Source organism: Crinia signifera, chromosome 9, assembly GCF_055691185.1.
Source record: "Crinia signifera chromosome 9, ASM5569118v1, whole genome shotgun sequence".
Classification (NCBI taxonomy): domain Eukaryota; kingdom Metazoa; phylum Chordata; class Amphibia; order Anura; family Myobatrachidae; genus Crinia; species Crinia signifera.
Window position 1 is genome coordinate 135,018,845 of NC_139225.1, and position 27,091 is coordinate 135,045,935.

General features: G+C 49.8%; 1 protein-coding gene across 4 annotated transcripts in view; it reads right to left on the bottom strand.

Moving 5' to 3' along the window:
- The window catches only part of LOC146036113 (calpain-1 catalytic subunit-like), a 100,000-nt gene that overhangs the window by 20,463 nt on the left and 52,446 nt on the right, over window positions 1-27,091 (bottom strand). For all 4 annotated transcript variants that reach the window (XM_083159939.1, XM_083159936.1, XM_083159937.1 and 1 more), the window contains exons 3-12: window positions 22,373-22,573; window positions 22,227-22,296; window positions 19,942-20,060; window positions 18,904-19,061; window positions 10,509-10,680; window positions 8,772-8,843; window positions 5,186-5,271; window positions 5,033-5,107; window positions 4,393-4,559; window positions 3,853-4,010 (exon numbers count right to left, since the gene is read on the bottom strand). In XM_083159939.1, coding sequence (XP_083016065.1) covers window positions 3,853-4,010; window positions 4,393-4,559; window positions 5,033-5,107; window positions 5,186-5,271; window positions 8,772-8,843; window positions 10,509-10,680; window positions 18,904-19,061; window positions 19,942-20,060; window positions 22,227-22,296; window positions 22,373-22,534 — 1,239 coding nt within the window. In that variant the 5' untranslated portion in view covers window positions 22,535-22,573. The remainder of the gene's footprint in view (window positions 1-3,852; window positions 4,011-4,392; window positions 4,560-5,032; window positions 5,108-5,185; window positions 5,272-8,771; window positions 8,844-10,508; window positions 10,681-18,903; window positions 19,062-19,941; window positions 20,061-22,226; window positions 22,297-22,372; window positions 22,574-27,091) is intronic.

Here is a 27,091-nt window from a genome sequence, read left to right on the forward strand (position 1 = left end):
TATATCCCGCATTGATTAGACGCTCATCGTCTGCTGATCCGCTCTGCCAGTCCCTCCATTGGTTGCCTGTATCTTACCGTATTCAATATAAAACACTTCTACTCGCATATAAAGCTATTAACCATACTGTACCAGCATATATCGCTTTACTTATCACAAAATATCTCCCATCTCCGCTCTGTACAAGATCTGCGTCTCTCTTCTGCACGAATCACTAACTAGCTCCCATTCACTATTACAGGACTTTCATCGGGCTGCTCCCATCCTATGGAATGCCCTTCCACGCACAATAAGACTATCCACTAGCCACTCAACTTTCAAGCGTTCCCTGAAAACTCACCTCTTCAGGCAAGCCTATCATAGTTAAGTTCTACACGCATAACCCTCTGAGGCACTTATGTATTATATAGCTACCCTTCTGGACTTACAAGCTATGCTATTACTGATAAGGCCTCTCTGTACCTGCATACCTCCCAACAGTCCAGATTTTAGCGGGACAGTCCCGATTATCAGGGCCTGTCCCGCTGTCCCACCCGCGGGCAGCAGTGTCCCGCGGTGTGGGTGGGCTGTTGGGAGTCCCCCCCTGTCAGCTGCTAAGCAGCGGGGAATAAACGCTGTGCGCATGCGCACAGCGTCTATTCCCGCAGCCGGGGGCTGGGGGCATGGCTAGAGGCTCACAGAGCCTCTGGGTCATGCCCCCATAGCGGCAAAATGGGGGCGTGACCTCGCGGGAGAGCCGCGAGTATAGGCCACGCCCCCGAATTAGGCCATGTCCCACGAAAAGCAGCGGCCCTCCTCCTGATCTCGCAAAGTTGGGAGGTATGTACCTGTGACTATTATTTTGAAAGTACTAGACTTACAATAACACAGATTTTTTTGACTAAACGGAAGCAGCTCTTTACACTTCCCATAGAAATACACAAAATGTAATGCCCATTGTCTATCTGTATTTTGTGCTTCATGATGAGTAAGATAATCACATTTATCATTATTCTAGCACAGGCATTCCCAACCTCGGCCCTCAAGACCCACCAACAGTGCAGGTTTTATGGATATCCAGACCTTAATTACTACCGGAATTATTTGGATTTAACCATCTGTGCTGAAGCCTGGATATCTGTATAACCTGTACTGTTGGTGTGCCTTGAGGACCGCGGTTGGGAATGACTGCTCTAGAATAATGATGGACTGTGACGTGCTTGCCAACTTTGTTTTTCTCCTCTGGGAGAAGACCGGAGAAGATACAAGACAGTAACATGTCAGGGGGGCGGGATGAGGCGGAAGTCACAAAGCCCCGCCCCCATTGCAGTCAAACAAGGCTAATTCACAGGTCCTCGGATTAGGGAGGGGCGAAAATGACGTAATTTTAGTCCGGCCCCTTGCCGCAAACCCGCAACAACGGGCTTTAGCGCAGCAGGGAAGAGGGTTGTGGGGGGGCTGCGTGGCTGATGCAGGAGACTTTCGGAGGGGGACCTGAATTTTGGGAGCCTCCCTGCAATTCCAGGAGGGTGGGCAAGCCTGTGTTGTTGGTGGAAATACTGGAGACAATGTTGTTAGTGATCAGGTTTTTTTTTATATTTCTATAAACATGGACAACAGCCACCGCATGTGGTATGAGTTGCCAACGTTGGCTTCTGATGTTATGTCATTGAATAAAATGGTTTTATTTAATGTATGTGTATATATATATATATATATATATCTGTTTGCGCTGGCCGGCACTCTGACGCTGTGCTGCGTTGCTTGCTCGGTGCCTTCCGAAGATTCCCCTCAAGTGAGGGGGGAGAATATAGCGTGGTGTGATCGGCGGCACTCCCAGACTGGGAAATAAAGAACAACGAAATGCCCAAATGTGGATCAACGTTTCAGTGCCCGTGCACTTTTATCAAGATCAGCAGAGTGAATAAAAAAACAGTGACACTTACCACTCTAAATAGACAGTGAACACATCATGGGGAGTCAGCTGCTTCCGGACGCCTTCACAAGATCCGGCGCTCGGTTACTGCGTCATCGCCAGTACACAAACACGTTGCTAAGCAACCACAACATAGTAATTAATGGCACATCTACAAGGAAAAAATACAAGAAAATATTAGAAATCTAGAATGATTGCAATAAGGTCTCAAACGTAAGGTGTACAGTGAGACATATAATGATTATGTGAAAAGAGAAATGTGTGCGGTGTGTGAATAGATAGTGGGTATATTCTCCCTTAGCGCAATCTTGTCAGCTACGTCAACATGTCTGAATAACCACTTGAAATAAATATCAGGGAATCAAATACTGTGGTTATATGTCAACATCCACTTGTCCGATCATGCGTAGTTGCTGATGAAAAAGGTTTTTAACAGAAAGCATGCAATCCCAGTGATTCGTTTAATCCACGGGGTGCTAGGGTCCCCAATCTCTCAATCCACCGGGTCTCAAGTTGTAATAACTTGGTCTGTCTATCCCCTCCTCTTTTGAGAGGTGGAACCTGATCGATGATCATGTATCTTATGGCCGTGACACTATGCTTTGCCTTCGCAAAGTGTCTGGCCACCGGTTGTTCACTGTTGCCCTTGGCAACTGCTGCCTTAATGGCTGACCGATGGTTTGCCATTCTCTCTTTGAACATTGTTTCAGTTTTTCCCACATAGAAGAGTGAACAGGGACAGGTGATAAGATAGATGACGAACCTTGAGGTGCATGTCAACCGATAGTGTATGTCGATTTTTTTACCGGTGAATGGGTGATTGAAGCTAGAACCAGTTTGTCCGAATTGCACCACATGTGGCTTTTTACAAACTGGTTCTAGCTTCAATCACCCATTCACCGGTAAAAAAATCGACATACACTATCGGTTGACATGCACCTCAAGGTTCGTCATCTATCTTATCACCTGTCCCTGTTCACTCTTCTATGTGGGAAAAACTGAAACAATGTTCAAAGAGAGAATGGCAAACCATCGGTCAGCCATTAAGGCAGCAGTTGCCAAGGGCAACAGTGAACAACCGGTGGCCAGACACTTTGCGAAGGCAAAGCATAGTGTCACGGCCATAAGATACATGATCATCGATCAGGTTCCACCTCTCAAAAGAGGAGGGGATAGACAGACCAAGTTATTACAACTTGAGACCCGGTGGATTGAGAGATTGGGGACCCTAGCACCCCGTGGATTAAACGAATCACTGGGATTGCATGCTTTCTGTTAAAAACCTTTTTCATCAGCAACTACGCATGATCGGACAAGTGGATGTTGACATATAACCACAGTATTTGATTCCCTGATATTTATTTCAAGTGGTTATTCAGACATGTTGACGTAGCTGACAAGATTGCGCTAAGGGAGAATATACCCACTATCTATTCACACACCGCACACATTTCTCTTTTCACATAATCATTATATGTCTCACTGTACACCTTACGTTTGAGACCTTATTGCAATCATTCTAGATTTCTAATATTTTCTTGTATTTTTTCCTTGTAGATGTGCCATTAATTACTATGTTGTGGTTGCTTAGCAACGTGTTTGTGTACTGGCGATGACGCAGTAACCGAGCGCCGGATCTTGTGAAGGCGTCCGGAAGCAGCTGACTCCCCATGATGTGTTCACTGTCTATTTAGAGTGGTAAGTGTCACTGTTTTTTTATTCACTCTGCTGATCTTGATAAAAGTGCACGGGCACTGAAACGTTGATCCACATTTGGGCATTTCGTTGTTCTTTATTTCCCAGTCTGGGAGTGCCGCCGATCACACCACGCTATATATATATATATATATATATACACATACATACACACTTACATCGCACACTGTGCACCCACTGTTTGCTTCAATACTTACTTATCAGTGCTGCATGTATGTTACCTGAAATATGTGGCATGCGACACGCATGTGTCTGGTCCTTCGTAACCTCTGGTGCTTCTGCATAACAGATACAATAAAACTGCAAGATGGCTGCCTCCCAGTACTGGTGCCATTGTCGAGGAGAGTGAGGGAGAACTGCGGGTTCATCCAGTAATAATCTGTGGGGTAAAGAAAACTGGGGATTATTCTGAACCCTCCCATTGAGGGGTGACACAGGGAACACAGCTATGAAACAAGAAGACTATAGGGATAAATTAACTAAAGTATGAGTTTTTAGAAGAAAGAGGTGTTGCCCATAGTAACCAATCAGAGTCTACTTACATTATCATTTATCTAGAACCTTCTAGATGATAAAAGCTACTCTGATTGGTTGCTATAGGTAACTTCTCTCACTTCTGAAAACTAACACTTTACTAAATTTACTCCTAGAGCTCTTCATCCAAAATGTGTTTTCAGGGTATATTCCACAATTATTGATCAATAAACATAATACCCCAATGGATACTTTGCTTTCCGGTCCACTATAATACAGTTATTTACCACTGCACGGAAGGCTGCCCCCTGCTGTCAGTCCTTTCACCCAGCGTCCTTCGTAGGTGACATATTCCCAAGGTTTCTCAGCTCCGCCATCTTGCAGAAGGCTCTGTGTCCCCAAGTGACAGATCTCCAGGAAGTGGAAATTCTCTTGGAAATCCTCAATTGTCATCCTGTCGATAGAGGGTCGTTACTGAAGTCTGATGATACTCTACATTCCCTCGTTATGTTAGCTAGCGCACTTTGCTATTCCCTCACATGACCCCCCCTACACCTGTATTTGCTCCATTATTATACCATCCTTTGCAAATCTTAAGTAAAAAATCTTGGAGTTCAAAAAACACGTAGATCGGGGAATTATTCGCTGCACCAGGCATTTTTAGTAAAAATGCATCCGTTTTTGACCACTTTTTAGCCAATTTTCAAAGATGCAGTTTCGACTTTGAATGGGCGCAATTGAATACTAGTCCTTTTTTTTTTGTAACCAGCCAGCCAGCAAGCCAGAAAAAGCCAGACTAATTGAATACCTCCCTAATGTGTCCATACCTGGTAATCTCAGGCTGATTAGTAGATGCATGCAGAGAGTCCTCTGGGTAATGTGTACATTGTGGAGAACAATAGATTATATTCTTGAATAACACATTACCAGAATTCTCCATCTTCTAGGATTACATTCTCTGACTGGACAACAGGATCGGTGACAGTCTCCCATTCTGGCCCCCTGAGAAAGGGACAACACATATCACACTCACAATGCTGACAATGGAACATCTAAACACAGAAGGGATATAAATCCTACCCGTCTCTCCATGGCCCAATCCACTCTGTGTGTCCCCATGGGTTCCGAATTCGCAGCAAACACACTGACCCATGTAATGTCTGAATCTGAAAGAAAAAAACGAAATCCTTTACAAATGCTTCTAGAATAAAAGATGAGTGGAGTCACACACATATGATATGACCTATTGTTGCTAAAACAAAGAGTCCTGCTAACAATTGGTCACGGACACTAGGCATTATGGCACAGCACAAGTGACACGTACAACGTCCCTTCTGGCCACCAACATATTGCAGATTGTGTGGAAAGCTTAAATGCCAGTGTGATACGGTAACAGCCAGTGGCAACTCCAGGGGTGGGGCTGTAGTGTAGTGTAGCCACAGCATATGCCACCCCAAATGCTGAGCACAACAGGAGGTCTTGGTCATGGTTAACAGGGCCCTCACAACACACCCCCCCCATCTCTCTGTTTGCCTGGCTGCCGAGCAGAGCAGCCGGATCACTTATATATGACATGGAGACCCCAAAAAAGATGAAAAAAATGCATGTCGACCTTTTACATGTCAACCTTTTGTCCAAATTGACCTAACGTATGTCGACATGTTCCCCATGTCAACCTTTTGACTGTTGACCTATAGTGGTGAGTTTTTTTGTACTGTCGACCTAACAACCCATTGGGGATTGTGTTTCTAAAGCTTCTAAAAATAGAGAAGTGGTGGCATTGCCCACAGCAACCAATCAGATTCAGTCTATCAATTTTCTAGAATGCCATAGAAAAATGTGTGGCAGAGACAGCATCTCTCCACATGAGAGTAATGTGGAGGATCCAGACCAGGGTTTGGAGCAGTAGCAGAAGCCAGGTGTTTAATTAGCAGCACCTGTGATTTCCTGATATAAGTGTTTCCAGGGTGGAGTGCAAATGCTCTTGATGGTGGATTAGGTGCCCAAGCGATAGGCCTGAGTGTGAGCTATGGTAGGGACCACTGGAGAATTTGCAAGAGTCTGTTTGAGATATGATTACCTGTATGCTGCTGCCTGTAACTACGCTTGACTATGGAATTCATCTGGTATGCTGTGACCTGCTTTAAAGAATTCCCGTGTATGTGATCATTGTCACAAATGATAGCTAGTATCTTGGTTGCTATGGACAACACCACCATGCGTCTGATTTAGAAGCTTCAGTAAATCCAGCCCTTGTTGTTTCATATACAGAGCTGGATTGTTATTCTCTGTAGAAGAAGTGGCTGTTATTCTGTCGGCCTGTAAGGCTGTATTATAATATTAGTGTTTCCGTGACAGCACGGGCTGCTGGATCTTCCTGTCACAGCTTGAAGACATAAGCCACAAAGAATGAGAGGTTTGCTAACGGATGCTGACAGTGCAGGCTTCCACTTGCACATGGTGGTGGGAGTTTGTGTGCACTGATCATTAATCATATTTATATAATACTGTTATTACATAGCATTGGTGCTGACTTGGAAATATTGTCAGTAGATAAAGACAGAAACCTCAGGTTAGCATCACCCTGGCAGAAGATGTGATCATAGTCAGGCTGGGGGGGGGGGGTTTCCAAATATCTGCATTTACAGCGACTGTCACCAGCCCTAAAAGGAATTATCATGTAACAAGCTATAATATAAATTATAATATACACCACACATACCATACTTATTTCATACAATACTCAGACATAAACAGGCCCAACGCGTCTAATAGCCAGGGATCTGCGCTGCGCATGGCCAGGGATCTGCGCTGCGCATGGCCAGGGATCTGCGCTGCGCATGGCCAGGGATCTGCGCTGTGCATGGCCAGGGATCTGCGCTGCTCATAGCCAGGGATCTGCGCAGCTCATAGCCAGGGATCTGTGCTGCGCATGGCCAGGGATCTGCGCTGCTCATGGTCAAGGATCTGCATTGCTCATGGCCAGGGATCTGCGCTGCGCATGGCCAGGGATCTGTGCTGCGCATGGCCAGGGATCTGCGTTGCTCATGGCCAGGGATCTGCACTGATACGAGGGTTGTCAATCCTCACAATAGTATACAAAATAAAAAGGGTTGAGTGTACCAGCGCTGGCTGTAACCAGTTTATGTTATTGCCAGGGATCTGCGCTGCACATACCCAGGGATCTGCGCTGCGCATGGCCAGGGATCTGCGCTGCGCATGGCCAGGGATCTGCGCGATTCATAGCCAGGGATCTGCGAGACTTATAGCCAGGGATCTGCGCTATGCATGGCCAGGGATCTGCACTGCGCATGGCCAGGGATCTGCGCTGCACATGGCCAGGGATCTGCAATGATATGAGGGATTTGTCAATCCTCACAATAGTATACAAAAGAAAAAGGGGTGAGTGAACCAGCGCTGGCTGTAACCAATTTATGTTATAAAAAGTTGCTAAAATGAATAATTAATTAGCAATAGAATAAGAATTCATATTGAACCAGAGATGGTATGGCAGGGGTGCGATCCTCAGGAGATTAGTGGATCTCCACATTCATTGACTCTCCTTGCTAAACCATTCTGGGGCACATCCATGCTTGTGTGGATCTTGCAACCCTGTCGACCTTACCCAGGTCGACCTTTTTCAGGTGTCGAGGCCTGTCGACCTTCACTGGTCAACCCAATGCATGTCGACCTTAGTAGGTTCAACCTAATGACGTATCCCGTTACATAATACGTGGGCCTTCATCTTTGTAGGCTGGTTCTCCCTGTCATCTCCTGGCCCTTATTGGCAACCTTTGAAATGTTGACCTCAGATGGATAATAAGATCTTTCTTTTTGCAATCCTGTATAAAGAACCACACTATGGGGTAATTCAGACCTGATCCCTGTGCTGCTACTTTTCAGAACCCAACGATCAGGTATATGCTGCCCCACCAGAGTGTAATCCCACCTCTGTGCAAAGCTACGAATGAAATTGCAGCCTTGCAAAGAACTGCAAATCCGTATGCATTCACCATTGATTGATGCACCCTCCCCTCGGTTCTGCGATGAAGCTTAGGAGATGGGGGCCAGAGGGCACCCTGGGCCCCATCTGTTATTTTTCCTGAACACTCCCAGGGAACGGTCGGGTCCCTCCTCCAAACTCCATCCACCTGTTAATCAACCCGTGTATGTCCAGCTTTAAAAGGCCAAAGCAGACTTTGTTAGCAGGGAGTACTGCGTGTGGATGTGCAGTGGTCCGATAATCACTCGGCAATGAGAACTGAATCAGGCCCTATAACCAGGGCCGCCGAGAGGGGGGGCGGGTACTAATTACCCAGGCCGGGGCTTGCTGGAGGGGCCTGACGAGCCCTGGTCCACACCGGATACCTCCCCCCTCCGTCCCTCCTGGGCAACAACAGCACACACCTACAGCATGTGCTGGCTGACAGCAGGCTCATGCTGTAGGTGTGTTCTGCTGAGGGGGTGGGCAATAACACTCCCCCCTCAACTTTAGAGTGTTTTTTAACCCACCTTAAACATTTTGTGGGCGTGACCTAATCATGGGAGGTGGCCACGCCCCCATCATTTTACCAGGGCCCGGCATACCTCTCGGTGGCCCTGCCTATAGTACAGACCTACTAGGGACCATGCATTGAAGAACCATCCAGCCCTCCAGCCTGCTCACCTCCTTTGTTGCTGTCACTGAGTACATGTGGTGGCTGAGAATCCCCATCAGATTGGTAGTCTCAGCTTCTCCCTGCAGGATAACAAGTGCAGATCTATGATCAGTATTTACTGAGGTATCGAGGGGAGAGGGAAAACACAACACAACATGAGTAGATCCCTGAAGGCCGCATACCCTAGTGCGCCTGATTAGAGCCTTGAAATTGCATGCGATTTCCCTTGACCTCTCCAGGTGGCAGGATCGCATCTAGGGCAGGGTTGCCGACCCTCCTGGAATTTCCGGGAGTCTCCCAAAAATCGGGTCCCCCTCCCGGAAGGGTGGGCAACCCTCCCGGATTCAGGGGGGAACCCCGCTGACCCCCGGATCGCGGCATTAAAATGCCGCAATCCTCGGGTCTCAGAGGAGGGGGCGGAGCTAAAACGGCACAATCGCATCATTTTAGTCCCGCCCCCTCCACGGAGATCCGTGAATTAGCTGCTTTAACAGCATGGGGGCGGGGCTTAGTGATGTCACTCGCAAGTGGCTGCTGAATCTCTCCTCTCCGGGCTTCTCCCGAGAGGAGAATCTTAAAGTCGGCAACCCTGATCTAGGGTTACCACCTCGACCCTGTTAATTCTAGACACATAGTAATTGATTAAAACCTGGTGAAATGGAGTCTTGAAGTCACCCAGCCACAGAACCTGTGTAATTAATATGTGTCCAGAATTAAAGGGACGAGGTGGTCACCCCAAGCGCATCCGATACATCGTATGCACAAGGAACACATGCAGTGTATCTTATGCGATCACAGTCATGGCTGGGGGATCCGATAAATCTTTGTGGCAGCCATGGTGATCTCCAGCTCCAATCTGACCATGCATCTGACTCTGAGGTAAAACACATACGATTTGACACTTTTCATGCCATTTCTGGGTGCGATTTGTCAGATCGAGTGAAAAGGGCCCAAATCGCACTAGTGTATGGGCACCTCAGGACTGGTGCAAGGTTTTTTGGCACCCTAAGCAAAACATCACCTTACTGATCCCACACACCAATACCGGCTCTCCAGCACCTCAGGAGAATGTGAGCAGGTGACATCTTAGAAAATCAACACCTGCATTAAGTTCAAAACGTATGCCCATCTCACGGCTAACCAATCAGAGTCTATCTATTATCTTCTAGAAAGTGCTAAATAAATAAGAAGTACATTCTGATTGGTTGTCCATGGCAGCATCCCATCCAAAATAGAACTCTCATCTTAGTACATTTACTCCTCAGACACTCCCTTCATTTTGTGATAGTCATACGCAGGGGCACCCGCACACCCCCCCCCACCCCCCCCCAGATTCTGGAGCCTCTAGAAAGCTGCCAAAAACTACTTAATAGTAGAGTCGGCCCTGCTTTCAATGCATGCGTATGGAGAGTAATGTGTTTTGACCTGAACAGTGAATGTTCTACTATAGAACCTGGTTGGCATCCAGATTTATTGTGCTTTTTTGATTCTGTTATACTAATGATACAAGTGTATTTAGTCAGTGTTATTACAAGCATTGTATCACAGGTGTATATTCAGTGTAAAGGCTGATTTTAGGTCATCAGCTCAGAAATACGACCACGTCATGTGACCGCCAGGACTGACATCCAGATCCTGTGGGAGATCCTAGCGGTTTCATTGGAAGTTGGAGTATCTGAGGTCTACATATGTATAGTAAGTGGATATTATTATGGTGTCGGGATGGGCCGACATGCACATGTTACCTGAGTGTTACCGCAGCAGATCAGAGCTCCTCTCTGGAGCATATTGTTCAGGTGACTCCATAGCTCTGGTACCGGTCCATCAGTATTGCAGCTTTGTACCACCCCGCCAGTCATATCCTCCAAAGCTTCCCCGGCAAAGCCCATCTGAAGAGCCGAGTAGCCCCCTTTCAGCCTGCAATTCAACCCATGCTTAAACAGTGGCCCAAGGTTGGGGGAACTGAGACATACAGTAGGGCCTAATTGAGAGTTGGACACAGTTTAGAATGTTTCATGAATGGACGATGTTTGCCATGTTACACATGTGTTTGGTCTGCACTGTGCATGTGCCGCGACTGTCTGTGACGTGCTCGCACTGTGGAATTAGACAAAAGGTCAGTGGCGGAACAAATGGCACTGTAGCCCAAGCGGGGGCTTCGGGGGAGACAGGGCTGTAAGAGCACACAGTCTCTGCAGATTCCAATGGGTCTGGCTGTCAGGTCACTTAGATTTGCATGCACACTTGACAGGAACTGGACAGGCAGCTGACATCCTGTGATGTCAGCTGCCCGAACCCCGCATCACCGGGTGATTTCCATGGGAACAGCCAGCGTTTTCAGGGGAACGCCCATGGGCGGATCCCCTGGTCCGCCACCCCCCCATGCACCCCATCTGCAGTGTTGGTTCGCTGAGGCACATGCGCAGACTCAAAACATCATTCCCCCGTAGACCGAACTAATTAGAATAACCACCAAAATCTCTAGCAATGAGCTGTTAGATTAAAAAAAATTCTAATAAATATATGGAGGGGGAGCAGAATTTTTAGTTACGCCACTGCGCGGGGGTTTAAAGATAGTGACCACTTGTGGGAGGTTACAGCGACTAACACGCAAGAGTGTCGCAGCCAATGATTGTATCATAAAACAATCAGTGCCGGCCCGTACCTTTTGTGGGGAAGGGGGCTGCCTCTGACCGCGATGCAGTCAGAGGCAGCCCCCTTCCCCACAAAAGGTACAAACCTCTGTACTGCGCATGTGTCCGGCTTCTATGGGCTGCTTCAGCAGCAGCCCATAGAAGTAATCATGGTCCCGGCGCCTGTACTATACAAATGACAGGCACCGGGACCAATGAGTGTGCAGTACCGATATAGGTACTCCGCATGTGCAAACAGCGAATCTGCACGGCAGCCCTCAGAAGGGAGGGAGGGAACACCAATAGGAAGTCGCTGCCAGTCACAGTGAAGCCAGTGCAGTCTCACAGACTGCATCTGACTTCACTGCAGTGGCAGATTTTACCTGAGGGGGGGGCTGCAGCCCATAGGTAAAAACCGCCACTGGAAACAATAGTCCAGACCCCAGTACCTCAGTTGCGATGGACATTCTCTGTTAAGGGCTTCCACAAGGTCTGATGCTGCGTCTTTGTACGCAAGCAGCGGATCTTAGATACCGGCAGTGTAACCACACAGACACCAGGACTCATTGGCAGTTGGTGTGGTTCCCCTATTTGAATTTTTATAGCGCCTTCCCACTCCTAGAGTCGCCATTGGTTAAAACCACCAGAAATGAGCATTCATATTGATTTTCCAGGTGTGCAGTAGCCATAGGCCTCCTTATGTATCTTTGGAATGGTAAGATAGAGCGAGGGCCGCATAGGTCAGAGGGAATTTAAGAGCCTGGGAATTTGTTGTCCAGAAGCATTGTTAACAGCAACATCAGGGCAGAGCCATAGGTAATAGCAGTAGAGTGGCAGGTAGACCTGCCAATCAGGGTGCAAGGGGGCGTCAGCCTAGAGAGGGGTATATTAGGGATTGCAGCCAGGAAGTAAGCCTCTTTGAGTCTGGATCATCTGGAGCTGACCTGCCGGTGTTCCGCAGCTAAGTTCCTTTTCATTCTGATATCTGTCTATCATGTCTGGCCGCCCACGCCACTCGGCGCCCCCCCCACGCTGGCTTGCTGATGCCGCCCGCCCGCTCTCTACCGTGGCGTCGCGGGGGACGGACGCCGGCTGGTCCCCGCTACACTGCGGGGCCTCCGTCCGCAGCATCCACCCCCGGTTCACCAGCTCGTTCCTACGCGTTGCCACCGGGTGCAGGCGCGCTCCATGCGCCTGTCTCACCCAGCAGTCGCAGCAACGTCACCGGCGGAGCAGAGTCCCTGCTCCCGGCCGCGAGTCACGCGGCTCACGGAGCGGGCGGCAGCGGCTCACATAGGGGCATTGACGCCAACCCGGCGGCGGCGTGGGTGACCCCCCCCCCGCCGCCGGGGGAGCCCAGGTTTCAGCTGCGGGGTCAGACAGTGCCTCCAGCCCCCACCAGTTACCGGGTTTGGGTCTAGACGGCGCACAGACGCCGGGCTCTCCCACAGGTCCCCTCCCTGGCAATCTGAGGACATCCACCTATAGGGAGCCCCATACAGCTGATTACAGGGGGACCAGCCAGGAGCCCTATTCCCCTCATGGCTGGCCAGGTTGTGTCATTTCCCAGGGGTGGGGGGATCCCCGTTTCTAGCAGGGGGGAGCCAGTCCCAGGAGTTTTTCCACTCGCTGCCATGGTAATCCAGGTGCAGCCAGGGGGCACAGGCCGGGCACAGGCCACAGCCCCTGCCCCTCCTCCAGCCCCAGCATACCCCCAGCAACAGCCCTGGTATCCGGGCATGGGCCCGGGGGCGGGTTACTCTGCGGGTTTCCAAGGCCCCCTCAGATGCAGCAAGGGGCATCCGGTTCGGGGCCCCACGGGTTCGGGCCCTTCCAACACCACACTACTTCGGAACAGTGTCCCCAGGTGTGGTCTGGTGCCACGCCAATGGCGGGTGCTAACCAAGGCTACCAGCCCGCTCCGCAGCATTTTTCACATAAGCCAGCCTGGGGCCCCTCCCCGGGTTTCCCATATTTCCCTGGCACCGGTGGCTTGGGAGGCTGGGTTTCAGGCCCCCCCTGGCAGGGGTACCCTCCGCAACCAGCTCAGCATTGGCCGACCGGCCAGCAGCATGTTTATCATGGCGTCAGGTACCCCCAAGCGCAGCAACAGTACGTTGGACCCACCCAGCCCCATGTTTCATCCGCTAGTAGCGCCTCGGGTGGGCAGTTTGGGGGGTATGACCAGGCGCAGGCTTCCCGTTATGGCTCAGCCAGTAATCTCTTGCCTTTGTCTCCCGAGCATGACGCAGGTGCTGGTCCCGATGCAGTGGCTGGCGTGCCATCCCGCAGTGCCGTCAACGTGTCTGTCCGGCAAGCAGCTCCACCACCTCGACCACCCACACCATCGGCCTATGCAGGCATGGAATCCGCAGGCTCTGCTTCAAGTGATCGCCCGGCATTGGGCTTGTCATCGGCGGCTGCCTACACAGTACCTTCGACATCAGCCGTGGTTGAGCAGGGCGAAACATCTATGGGTGGTGAGCATACTGGTTCTTCTATGTGTGATTCCTCATCTTATCACTCGTCTGCCAGTAGTGACGGGTCCGGTTCCCCTAAGCGCCCGCGTAAGCTAGCTAAATTGGTAGCACGTGAGGTAGCAAAGAAGGTCAAGGGTACCAAGCGCCCTAGGAGGGAGACCGCCTCAGCTGAGGCACCCCCCTCCGGGGACATGGTGCATTGCGCTAACACAGCTGTGTTGCGAGGTTTGCGCAGGGGGGGTCAAGGACAGGATTAGAAGGGGCAAGTTTGTCGACCTGTTCGCACTCACCACGGACATGAAGAAGGACCTAGTCAAAGCCAAAAAGGCCTCAGGCAATGGTGAGCTCGTCTTTAAGAGTTTTCACAATTGGCTGAAGGGGTTCCTGGTGTTCGCCTCGTGTTATCTTAGCACCAGGCCCGAGGAACACATGAATGTCGTCCGTTACTTGTTTTTAATTAACGAGACATTCATGTCTTACAAGGCTAATGCTTGGCGTGAATATGACGAGAAATTTCGGCTTAATCACGACGGGTCCAGGGTTATGCCTATGGGGTGCAAACACGTCGAGATATGGTTGGAGGTGATAGGCAAGGGGCAGCCCTCCACGGAGCCCACCTCAAAAAAGTCCTTTCCAGGGGGGAAACCCGGGGCTAAACCCGGCGGCAAGGGGAAGTGCTTTGCGTTTAACGACGGCAAGTGTGAGCGGGGCGCAAAATGCCGCTTCCGTCACGAATGCCGTTATTGTGGAGCAGGACACCCGGGCAAATCTTGTCGAGCGCCCGGACGCCACGCCGACCAGGGCGACGCCCGCACTAGCAATAAATAAGGCCCCCTCCCCGATAGTGGTGCGGGAGCTGTTGCGCCGCCTGGCCGGTTATCCCAACAGGGCCGACGCATCGTTCCTGGGCCTAGGTTTTACCCACGGTTTCCACTTACCCATCCCTGAGTCAGTTTCAGTAGTGTCCCACAAAAACCTCAAGTCAGCGAGGGACTTCCCCGAGGTGGTAAGACTTAAAGTAAGAGCTGAGATAGGGCTGGGCCGCATGGCGGGGCCTTTTCAGACCGAGCCGTTGCCTGGGATGTGTTTCTCCCCTTTGGGAGTGGTTCCCAAGAAAACACCCGGCAAATACAGGCTAATTCAGCATTTGTCTTACCCCCACGGGGCGTCTATTGCAGCGTGCGATATCAATTATTCGATGAGGTTCTCGTCATGGTCCGGGATTTTGGTAGGGGCGCCCTTATGGCTAAGCTAGACATAGAGTCGGCTTTCCGCCTCCTCCCGTTACACCCTCAGTCTTTTAAGTTCATGGGTTTTCGGCTAGACGGGGGGATATACATAGACAAGTGCCTGCCCATGGGGTGCTCGGTCTCCTGCTCTTATTTTGAGAAATTCAGTTCCTTCATACATTGGTGCATTCAAACCGACACGGGCTGTCGAGGAATTGCGCACTACCTGGACGATTTTCTCTTTGTAGGGCCAGGAGACCGGCGCACTTGCGCGAACATATTAGCGTCAGCCATGGAGATCATGGGTTCGCTAGGGGTCCCCATTGCAGCAGATAAGACGGAGGGCCCTACCACGGTTCTGTCATATCTGGGCATAGAGATAGATACGGGGGCAGGTTGTTGTAGACTCCCCGAAGACAAAGTGGTTAAACTACTCGCCCTCATAGGTGAGTGCAGACAAAAGAGGAGGGTCCAGCTGCGCATGTTGCAGTCTCTGCTAGGATCATTTAACTTCGCATGCCGCATCATCCCCATGGGTAGAGTGTTTTGCCGTAATCTCGAAAGGGCCACAGCAGGGGTGAGGGACCCCCATCACACCGTTAGACTTTGCAGGGAAATGAGGGATGACCTGTTGGTGTGGTCCACATTTCTGGAACACTTTTTAGAGCCGGCATGACGGACCTGGCTTTATTGTCATTGGCCCCTTCCACCCGTAGAGCTTATGGGGCTGCTTGGCAGGATTGGTAGACATTTCAGGGCTCTCCCGAGGCCAGCGGTAAGTCGGTCAACGACCGGTTACTCGCTTTCGTTTGGGGTCACCATAGGCGAGGCAGGTCAAAGTCGGCTATGGCGGCGGCTTTGGCAGGCATCGCTTTTCATTCGCGCTTGCGCGGCGACCCCGACCCCACAAGGTCCTTTGTCCTGTCTAAAGCCATGAAGGGTTGGGCTAAGGTGCGTCCAGTGCCCCCGGATTCACGCAAACCCATAGACGAGAACTTGCTAGGGGAGCTGATAGGATGTTTAGCCTCAGTAGCAGAGACCGAGTTTGAGCCGTCTTTATTTAAGGTTGCATTCGCATTCGCGTTCTATGGCGCATTTCGCATAGGCGAGCTGGTGGCAGCTAGCAAGCACTCCCCCACTGGACTCCTCGGGGAAGACGTAATCTTTCGAGGTGGACAGGTATTGTGCAAACTCAAGAGGTCCAAAACGGACCAACTGGGCAGGGGCCACTGGGTTACCCTGAAAGCGCAGGCTAATGCTGCTACATGTCCAGTGTCCTTGTATGAGGACTATAGCTCCCGCAGACCAGGGGCTGCCTTGCAGTTCTTAGCTCATGTGGATGGGCTACCACTGACCCGATTCCAGTTTTCGGCTGTGTTTCGGCGATGTTTGGGTGAATTAGGTCTGCGGGAGCAAGATTTCGGAACTCACTCTTTCCGAATTGGAGCAGCCACTTGCGCAGCGGCGGCAGGGCTTCCACCTTCCGCTATTCAGGCGGTTGGCAGGTGGAAGTCTTCCGCTTATAGGAGATATGTAAGGTTAGATAAGTTAGATAAGTAGTAGAGTAGGCGCCTGTTGCGCCGGCCCAAAAACGATTGTTTACAATCGGTTCTGGAATGCTAGCATTCCGGAATCGACGGTGTGAAGGGAATTTTTTAATTTTTCCTTCTATGGTGGACTAATTCAATTGGCTTCCCCCCTAAAGTTCACAGGAGTTTTTTTAAGTTTTTCACCTTCACTTGGGTCGTAGTAAATGTATTTCTGTTGTGTGTACAGTATATCATGATGTTAACCACTAGGTTTCTTCTTTTTTGAGCCCCTTCCCCCTCCGTATTGACTCTGGGTAGGGTTTGGTTCATAGGGCACTCCTTTATTTTCTGGGCTGCTAGGCACCCATTAGCCTCCGGGGCTCCTGTCATAGCGAGGGCTCTAGAAACCCGCTGGTTTGGGGTCCGGGGCCTACAGTGGGACGGTTTTTGGGACCTCATGTCTGCCAAAGCCCGTAGGTGGGGCCGTCCCGACGTGCTAGTCATCCACCTAGGTGGCAACGACTTGGTGAGGAGTACTGGTATTGATCTGACGATCAAGATCAAGACAGATTTGTCGCTCTTATTGGAACTCTGGCCGGGTTTGAGACTGGTTTGGTCTGACGTCATTCCACGCGTTAACTGGCGTGGGTGCCGGAATGTGTTAGCAATTGAATGGGCCAGGAGGAAGTTGAACCACGCGGTGACTAGGCACGTTGTCGCCATAGGCGGCTCGGCGGTTAGGCATCCCTCCATAGTGACTGGGTCCCCCGGTTTGTACAGGCCTGACGGGGTCCATCTGTCGGACACCGGTATGGCGGTTTTTCTTCAGGACATTTTTGCTAGTTTAGGTTAGTTTAGCGTAGGTTGGTTATTTGTTGGATGGCGGGGCCTGGTTCCGGGTGACGACCCCTTGGGTCTTTGGAACTCAGGCTGTGGCGAGAAGGCGCTCTCGACCAGCAGTCAGGTGGGGTGTCAGGTGGTCTCTGTGCGGTATTGCCCCCCCTTTGCCAAGAAGGCGGGCGAGTCCCCATGCTCCGGCTGGGGGCGTCGGACACTTCCTGGAAGGTCCGCGTCATGCAATAGAAGGGGGCGGTATGTCCGTCACAGCGCGGGCTGCACCCCACGGGAAGGGGTGTTGCCAGATTGGGGCGCTACGGTCGCTACCATGGCACACCCGGAACTGGTGCTGGTCTCAAGTGTTTTCTTTGCCATCCCTTATACAAATAGGGGTCATACCATTTCAATAAATATTTATGACCTTTTAACCTTACGCAGTTGGTGTCCGTGTTTTATTTTAGATAAGGTGTTCGTGTCAGTTATTTCTAGGCATAAGAGTTAAGGAGTGGTATAGATAAACAACAACATAATTCACTAGGCGCCTTAGATAGAGCGAGGGCCGCATAGGTCAGAGGGAATTTAAGAGCCTGGGAATTTGTTGTCCAGAAGCATTGTTAACAGCAACATCAGGGCAGAGCAGTAGGTAATAGCAGTAGAGTGGCAGGTAGACCTGCCAATCAGGGTGCAAGGGGGCGTCAGCCTAGAGAGGGGTATATTAGGGATTGCAGCCAGGAAGTAAGCCTCTTTGAGTCTGGATCCCCACCCTCCCTACCCCCTTTTTTCCTCTGTTCTACCTGGCCTGACGCCATTTCACCAAATTCGGCATTTACGCCATAGCTTTAGTTAACAATCGGCGAGAAGGCGCTCTCGACCAGCAGTCAGGTGGGGTGTCAGGTGGTCTCTGTGCGGTATTGCCCCCCCTTTGCCAAGAAGGCGGGCGAGTCCCCATGCTCCGGCTGGGGGCGTCGGACACTTCCTGGAAGGTCCGCGTCATGCAATAGAAGGGGGCGGTATGTCCGTCACAGCGCGGGCTGTACCCCACGGGAAGGGGTGTTGCCAGATTGGGGCGCTACGGTCGCTACCATGGCAACACCCGGAACTGGTGCTGGTCTCAAGTGTTTTCTTTGCCATCCCTTATACAAATAGGGGTCATACCATTTCAATAAATATTTATGACCTTTTAACCTTACGCAGTTGGTGTCCGTGTTTTATTTTAGATAAGGTGTTCGTGTCAGTTATTTCTAGGCATAAGAGTTAAGGAGTGGTATAGATAAACAACAACAACATAATTCACTAGGCACCTTAAGACCCCACACTTAAGACCCCACATAGAACTGCCAAAACCACTGCCCTACGATAGTCCTAATATCACAAATAGAGCCCATTGTATTTCTCAGAGCAATGAATCCTTTGCGCAGCTTAGAACACTCACTTTGCATAGGCTTTCTCCAGCAGCGAACTCCAGAACTCGCCCTTGTCCTTAGAGTGCATGAAAAGTAGATTGTATTGAGTTCTCCCATTATCCTGAACCGGAACTGTGGGCAGCAGATCATCCACCTCAACTTCAACCCAGTGTCCATACTGCCAAAACTGTGATAGAGACATCATGAGATGAGAGTGTTAATGATTGGGCTTGTGTTATATGGGGGCTGGATTACTAGATAGACATTCATTAATCCAACCCTAAAAGGTCCACATGGGAAAGTCTACAGGGTCAAAAGGTCGACATAAAAAGGTAGACATGGTTTATTGCATTTTTTATGTCAATGTCGACAACTGTTGACATGGAACCCAAATTAGTGTAACGTTTCGCTCGTCATGCTTCGGGCTATTATATTCTCCCTCTATGCTGACATGGATTGTGAAGTAAGAGAACAAGCGCAGTTTAACAAATATAGATCATGAAAAACTCATGGCGAGCTTGTCATGTGTTTACCATTTTCATTTCAACCTTTTGACCCCGTCGACCTTTTGACTTTGTTGACCTTTTAGGTAGGGTGACCAACTCATCCCTTTAACCCGGGACACATATTAATTACACAGGTTCTGTGGCTGGCTTTCACCTGGTTTTCAAACTGCCACACCTCAAGACTCCATTTCACCTGGTTTTAAACTGCCACAGAACCTGTGTAATTAATATGTGTCCCGGATTAAAGGGATGAGTTGGTCACCCTACTTTTAGGGTAGACCTACAGTATTGAATGTCTATCTAGACATTGTGGGGTAAATTATTTTGATGGCAGTCCTATTGAAGATGGGATTTTTTTACATTTATTTAGCACCTTCTAGAAAATAATAGATAGACTCTTATTGGTTGCCCATAGCAACATCCCATCTTCAATAGAACTCCCATCTTAGTAAAATTACCCCTGTAGATCTATCAACCGGAACCAGTTATATGATGGACCTTGATGGAGCAGAACCTGTAGGCCACAAGAATTGTCCATTGTCATCTGACTGTCACTCCTACCTGGAATTTGAATCTGCCATTGTACCCATCCCCAAAGTCTTGTTCCATGGGCACCACTTGCTCCAGTAGACTGGGATACAGAGACAGACAGGCCACAGCTGACAGGAACCAGCAGTTACCTGCACATGGAAGAAGGGTTCACTCAACAAACACAATGGTGAACTGGGTACCCACCATCCCAACACACCTATACGTAGGTAATAATGACACACAACCAATCAGGAGTGACACAGACATACATAAGAGCCGCCACCCATTCGCAAGGTGGATTCACACACAGGGCTTGCGTACAGATGTTACACAATAACATCTATTTGCATCCTTGTGGTATACACCCCCATCATTCAATGGTTGACGACCATCAAATGATAACGAAGGTGCATGCAATATAAAAAGTGACTCTAAAGTCACTTACATATGCGTGTATATGCGGTGAGGTCAGCTGCACCTGCCCTTCCCACCCCCCCGCGACCGGGTCATCAGCTATTAGCATAAGAACACCCAGGAATGCCCAAGAAACGCTGGGCGTTCCCATATGCTAATTGGCCGCAAGGTTGGGTGCGGGCACCCCGCGAACAATCTGTTTGCCATGGCCGCACGTACCCATCTCAGCTCTATTAGTTATACATTTAGGGCCAGATGTACTGAGCTTAAAAAGTGATAATGGAGAGTGATAATGCACCAGGCAGCTCTTACCTATCATTTTTCAAAACCCTGTCTGTGACATGGCAGTTAGGAGCTGATTTGCTGGTAGTTTATCACTCTCCATTCTTTCACTTTTAAAGCCTAGTACATCTGGCCCATACTGAGATGGAGTTCTATTGAAGATGAGATGTTGCCCATAGCAACCAATCAGATTCTATCTGCTATCCTCTGTCACGGTCCTACCGGTCGCTCCTCCAGAGACATCAATCTGAACAGCACCGACCGTGACTTCAGGTTCACTTTGGACACACGGGTCACTTATACACAGACACTGCCACCAATGCAAGCTCTCGATTGCAGGAGGCATTCGCTTGTGTTCGCACCTGGACACACAATACAATGTTATAAAAAGGTTGTAGTGTACCACACGAGGCGTTGATCCTAAGAACACAGATTCAGAACTGGAAATGACGCAAAGTCTGATAATGAGATCTGTACTGTTGGCAGGGCCGGTGCTACCACTAGGCAGCTTTAGGCAGCTGCCTAGGGCGGCGGCCACTGGAGGGCGCCTCTTCAGCCCAACATTTGAATCAAATATAGTTGTGGCAGCAGCAGGTGCTGGGAATAGCTCTCTCTAGTTTCCCAGCACCATTCTAAAAACCATCCCTGGTCCCTGCTGCTGGCGATGGCTGCCTAGCGCTGCTACCGCTGGTGGTGAGACACTGGTCCCAGCTGCCACCCGCCCCTCACCATTGGCGTCAGCGGGGAACAGTGCCTCCGTGGCAGCAGCGCTAGGCAGTCAGCGGCTGCAGCAGGGACTAGGTACGGGTCTCCCCACCAGCCGCAGAAGAAGGAACCAGCGCAGCGGTGAGTGGCACTTCCTATTCCCCCCGCCACCCCCCCTTCCCAGGGTAATGACGCGGCGGGTGAGCACCGCAGCGTCGTCGTCGTCCCCCCAGAGCGCCGCGATCACCAGCACCCCCCCCTCCTGTACAGCGGCCGGGGGGCGGGTGAGCACCGGAGCGTCCCCCTCCGGCCTGGGGCGCTCCGGTGCCTTGCACCGGCACTGACTGTTGGAGACGGGAGAGCATCCTTGACCTCTCTCTGGAGGTGGTAACTGGTGTGGATGATCCACAATGTTGACATCCCCTAATCTGGTTTATGAGGGGTCTCAGATCTGACATCCTGACTCTTTCAGGCAAGTTCTACAGAATTGTTTTGTGTTTCCTTAAAGTGACAAACTCTTAGCCCCCACTGGGTCACAATAAGTTCACAAGTCATACAGAATACATTTATAATACATATAATGATAGGAGACGTCATTTCTTTGATCCGATCATGTGATGAATTATGGCAGAATCTGATTGGTTGCTATAGGCAACATCCCATCTTCAATACAGCTCCCATCTTAGTAAATTTACCCCCTAGAGTGCAACCCTAAACTTACTGATCCTTATGCATGGCCAACATACTGCAGGCAAACCCAGATACGCACCAGTCAGGGCACGTACCAATCAGGGCACACACCAGTCATTGCACACACCAATCAGGGCACACACCAGTCAGGGCACGTACCAATCAGGGCACACACCAGTCAATGCACACACCAATCAGGGCACACAATCCCTGCAGAGACTTACTCAGATTCCCCTGGCACACATCCATCCTGGTAGCTCCGTCTATAATAAAGCAGGGAGAGTTGCAGATCTCCTGTGGGGAAAGGACAGAGTGAAGGATATGTGTGGTTGCATCTATTACGCAAAGATCAGGATTATTTAGCTTGTACCTTTGGCCTCTTCCACTGTATTCCTTGGATATGTAGGGCCTCATCCTGGGGAAAGTCATTGTCTACAAACAGTGGTATGGAGGGAAAGGATGCAACAGATTCAGTGATAAAGTCTTTGGGAGTCGTCAAAGACCTGGCTCGCTTAGCTGGAGGAGCTTCCATGACCTGCCGTGGTCAGCAGTCGGAGCAGTAATCTCATCACTATATGGAAAGTAAACAGGAGAAACCAAATCTATAGATCACTTTTACTAATACAGAAAAGTTGGTATGTTATTATTGTAATACTCAAGTAAGCTGTATTGGGTCGTGTTGTGTCTTCCGTACTATAACTAGCTATTATTCTGCTCCATGGTTTCAGTGCAGGTTCTACTGCTGCTCAAGTGCACTGTCTTGGAGTAATCCTTGATTCCTCCCTCTACTTCAAACCATCCATTCAGCTCCTCTCACAAATCTACCGTTTTCATCTCAAAAATATTTCCAGGATCTGACCCTGTCTCACCCAGGTTTCTACCAAGACCCTTATCCACTGGTCATCTCCAGACTGGAATACTGGAATCTCCTCCTATGGGGAATCCATGATAAATGTCTCTCTCCACTCCTATCTATCCTGCAGCCTGGCTCATCTTCCTCAGCAAACGCACTACATTCCCCGCCCCTCTTCTACAAGCCCTTCATTGGCTTCCCTTCCCTTTCAGAACCCAATTCAAGCTCCTCAAACTCACAAAATGCTCTCACCCACTTCTCTCCCACTTACATCTCTGACCTTATCTGCCTTTACACTCTCACCCATCCTCTCTGCTCTACTAAAGCATGCTGCCTCACCTGCTTCCAATACTTTTCACGTGCTGCTCCCTACCACTGGAATTCTCTACCTCTCCCCCTCAGACTCTCCAACTCCCTACAAAGCTTCAAACTGGCCCTCAAGACCCATTTTTCAACAAACCCAGCCAAATATCACCTTAACTCTGTTCCATGCTTACTGTCTACCCCATCTGTGTCACCCCTGCTTGTCTGCCCCTCCCCTTTAGAATGTAAGCTCTCACAAGCAGGGCTCTCTTCCCTCATGTGCTTTTTCATCTCTTACTTAACCATTTTTGATGGCACCAAATATTGCGGTTTTCTGCCACGCTGATGCTTATTCCATTGTCGTCTGCTGATGCAGCTATGTGTATGTGCCCTGTACTTGTCCTGTATTGTATTTACCTGTAAGTCACTGGTTTTCTTATTTGGTTTTGTACTGTAATTATATGCACAATACTCAATCTGGAGGCTGGAGGCAGTGCATTAGCCTCCAGATTGCAAACCGTGTATGAGGTTAGCCTCCATATTGCATACTGTGCACAGGGATAACATCCAGAGTGCGCACTGTGCATGGGGTTAGCCTCCAGAGTGCGTACTGTGCATGGGGTTAGCCTCCATATTACATACTGTGCACAGGGATAACATCCAGAGTGCATACTGTACATGGGGTTAGCCTCCAGAGTGCGTACTGTGCACAGGGATAGCGTCCAGAGTGCATACTGTGCATGGGGTTAGCCTCAAGAGTGCATACTGTGCATGGGGTTAGCCTCAAGAGTGCATACTGTACATGGGGTTAGCCTCCAGAGTGCGTACTGTGCATGGGGTTAGCCTCCAGAGTGCATACTGTGCATGGGGTTAGCCTCCAGAGTGCATACTGTGCATGGGGTTAGCCTCCAGAGTGCATACTGTGCATGGGGTTAGCCTCCAGAGTGCATACTGTACATGGGGTTAGCCTCCATATTGCATACTGTGCACAGGGATAGCGTCCAGAGTGCATACTGTGCAGGGGGTTAGCCTCCAGAGTGCATACTGTGCATGGGGTTAGCCTCCAGAGTGCATATTGTAAATGGGGTTAGCCTCCAAAATGCGTACTGTGCATGGGGTTAGCCTCCAGAGTGCATACTGTGCAGGGGGTTAGCCTCCAGAGTGCGTACTGTGCATGGGGTTAGCCTCCAGAGTGCATACTGTGCATGGGGTTAGCCTCCAGAGTGCATACTGTGCATGGGGTTAGCCTCCAGAGTGCTTACTGTGCAGGGGGTTAGCCTCCAGAGTGCATACTGTGCATGGGGTTAGCCTCCAGAGTGCGTACTGTACATGGGGTTAGCCTCCAGAGTGCGTACTGTGCATGGGGTTAGCCTCCAGAGTGCGTACTGTGCATGGGGTTAGCCTCCAGAGTGCGTACTGTGCATGGGGTTAGCCTCCAGAGTGCGTACTGTGCATGGGGTTAGCCTCCAGAGTGCGTACTGTGCATTGGGTTAGCCTCCAGAGTGCGTACTGTGCACAGGGATAGCGTCCAGAGTGCGTACTGTGCATGGGGTTAGCCTCCAGAGTGCGTACTGTGCATGGGGTTAGCCTTCAGAGTGCATACTGTGCATGGGGTTAGCCTCCAGAGTGCATACTGTGCATGGGGTTAGCCTCCAGAGTGCGTACTGTACATGGGGTTAGCCTCCAGAGTGCATACTGTGCATGGGGTTAGCCTCCAGAGTGCATACTGTACATGGGGTTAGCCTCCAGAGTGTGTACTGTGCATGGGGTTAGCCTCCAGAGTGCGTACTGTGCAGGGGGTTAGCCTCCAGAGTGCGTACTGTGCACAGGGATAGCGTCCAGAGTGCGTACTGTGCATGGGGTTAGCCTCCAGAGTGCATACTGTGCATGGGGTTAGCCTCCAGAGTGCGTACTGTGCAGGGGGTTAGCCTCCAGAGTGCATACTGTGCATGGGGTTAGCCTCCAGAGTGCGTACTGTGCATGGGGTTAGCCTCCAGAGTGCGTACTGTGCATGGGGTTAGCCTCCAGAGTGCGTACTGTGCATGGGGTTATCCTCCAGAGTGCGTACTGTGCATGGGGTTAGCCTCCAGAGTGCGTACTGTGCAGGGGGTTAGCCTCCAGAGTGCATACTGTGCATGGGGTTAGCCCCCAGAGTGCATACTGTACATGGGGTTAGCCTCCAGAGTGCGTACTGTGCATGGGGTTAGCCTCCAGAGTGCGTACTGTGCATTGGGTTAGCCTCCAGAGTGCGTACTGTGCACGGGGTTAGCCTCCAGAGTGCGTACTGTGCACGGGGTTAGCCTCCAGAGTGCGTACTGTGCATGGGGTTAGCCTCCAGAGTGCATACTGTGCATGGGGTTAGCCTCCAGAGTTCGCACTGTGCATGGGGTTAGCCTCCAGAGTGCGTACTGTGCATTGGGTTAGCCTCCAGAGTGCATACTGTACATGGGGTTAGCCTCCAGAGTGCGGCCCTTATTCTGATCTGTGCGGAAATTCCCGCATTCTTACGGAGCGGTCCGCACGCCACGGTGTTTTTCCGCATGCGGCCATCGTCCGTAGAAACGCCCGCGTGTCCTCCGCATTCGGACGGACTCACTCTTTAAGAACAGGGCGTGTTTACGGACGACATACAAATCATGCGTGTGCGGGAGAAACACTCCGATTCGGCACGGTATTACAGAGTATTACAGAGTATGCTCGGGAATACCGCATCCGAACGGGAGCCAAGCGGTGCTACCGCACGTAAGCGGAGGATTTCCGCCAAACAACCCACTATGAAGTATCTTCTGCAATACATCACATGACCCACTTATTCAATTACCTACCCTCATAAAAAACAGCTTATTTGTAATTGGAATCAATTAGATTCCAATATATCCTTACAAGCATGCCTAACACATGCATAGCACACATTAACCCTTACAGCAATGTAAGTGCAATGGTTTCTATTACACCCTGTGTCAAACATTATAAACATTCTACACATATACTATTTAAAGTGCTAATAAAACCAACAACTGTGAACTTGCATAAAGAATTTATTAAAATATCTATTTAACATAATGTAAAAAAAAAAAAAGGAAACATTAAATGAGCAGGTCTTTTAGGTCCTGCAAGTCGGCTTGAAGGAGCCGGAGATGGTGCTCTGCTCGCAGGAGGGCCCCACGCACCCCCTCATCTGCCGGTGTGGTGTCATCTGTGGGCATGTCAAAGGGGCAAAAATTAGTCATGTTATTCATGCATACATTTCACATACTACGACATAAATTGCACAAATGCTAGGTGACATGTGTGTATATATATATATATAGAGATATATATCTATCTATGTAGAGAGATAGAGACACACATAGATAAATATATATGACACATACATATATACATACATGCAAACTTATTTACTACATACTGTCTATTTTGCCCTCGACCCTTAACTCTGCAGAAGACATAACAGTCATATTGTTTCTTCTCAGTCACAACCCACCCATGACTAACCAATGTCAAGCAGGTCATGGCCTACGTCAATAACAACTTGTCACAATCTGCTCAATCTAAGTTCAGTGATGGTTGGTGGCATGGGAGTTATGCAAATGTCAGGAATGCACAATACACATCCTCTAAATCATAATTCTGTCTAAACCAACCTACAATTCTGTGAGTGACAAAAATAAATCAGAACTACAGGGGGGGTTTAGGTAGAGGAGGCTCCGGGGACACTGCCAACTTGTGACGCCATTCCAAGGTAGGCCGGCCCATACTCCATTTCGAGCATACATCCTACAGTTTATAAATAACATTCACCAACAATATCGATGCCACTATTTGATGGGTCATAATCTACGCTTGCAGCAGGTGATTTTAATCCACAAATGATCCACTCATCCCTTTACTCCTGGATCCTGTTTAACTACAACGGTTATGTGGCAGTCCAAA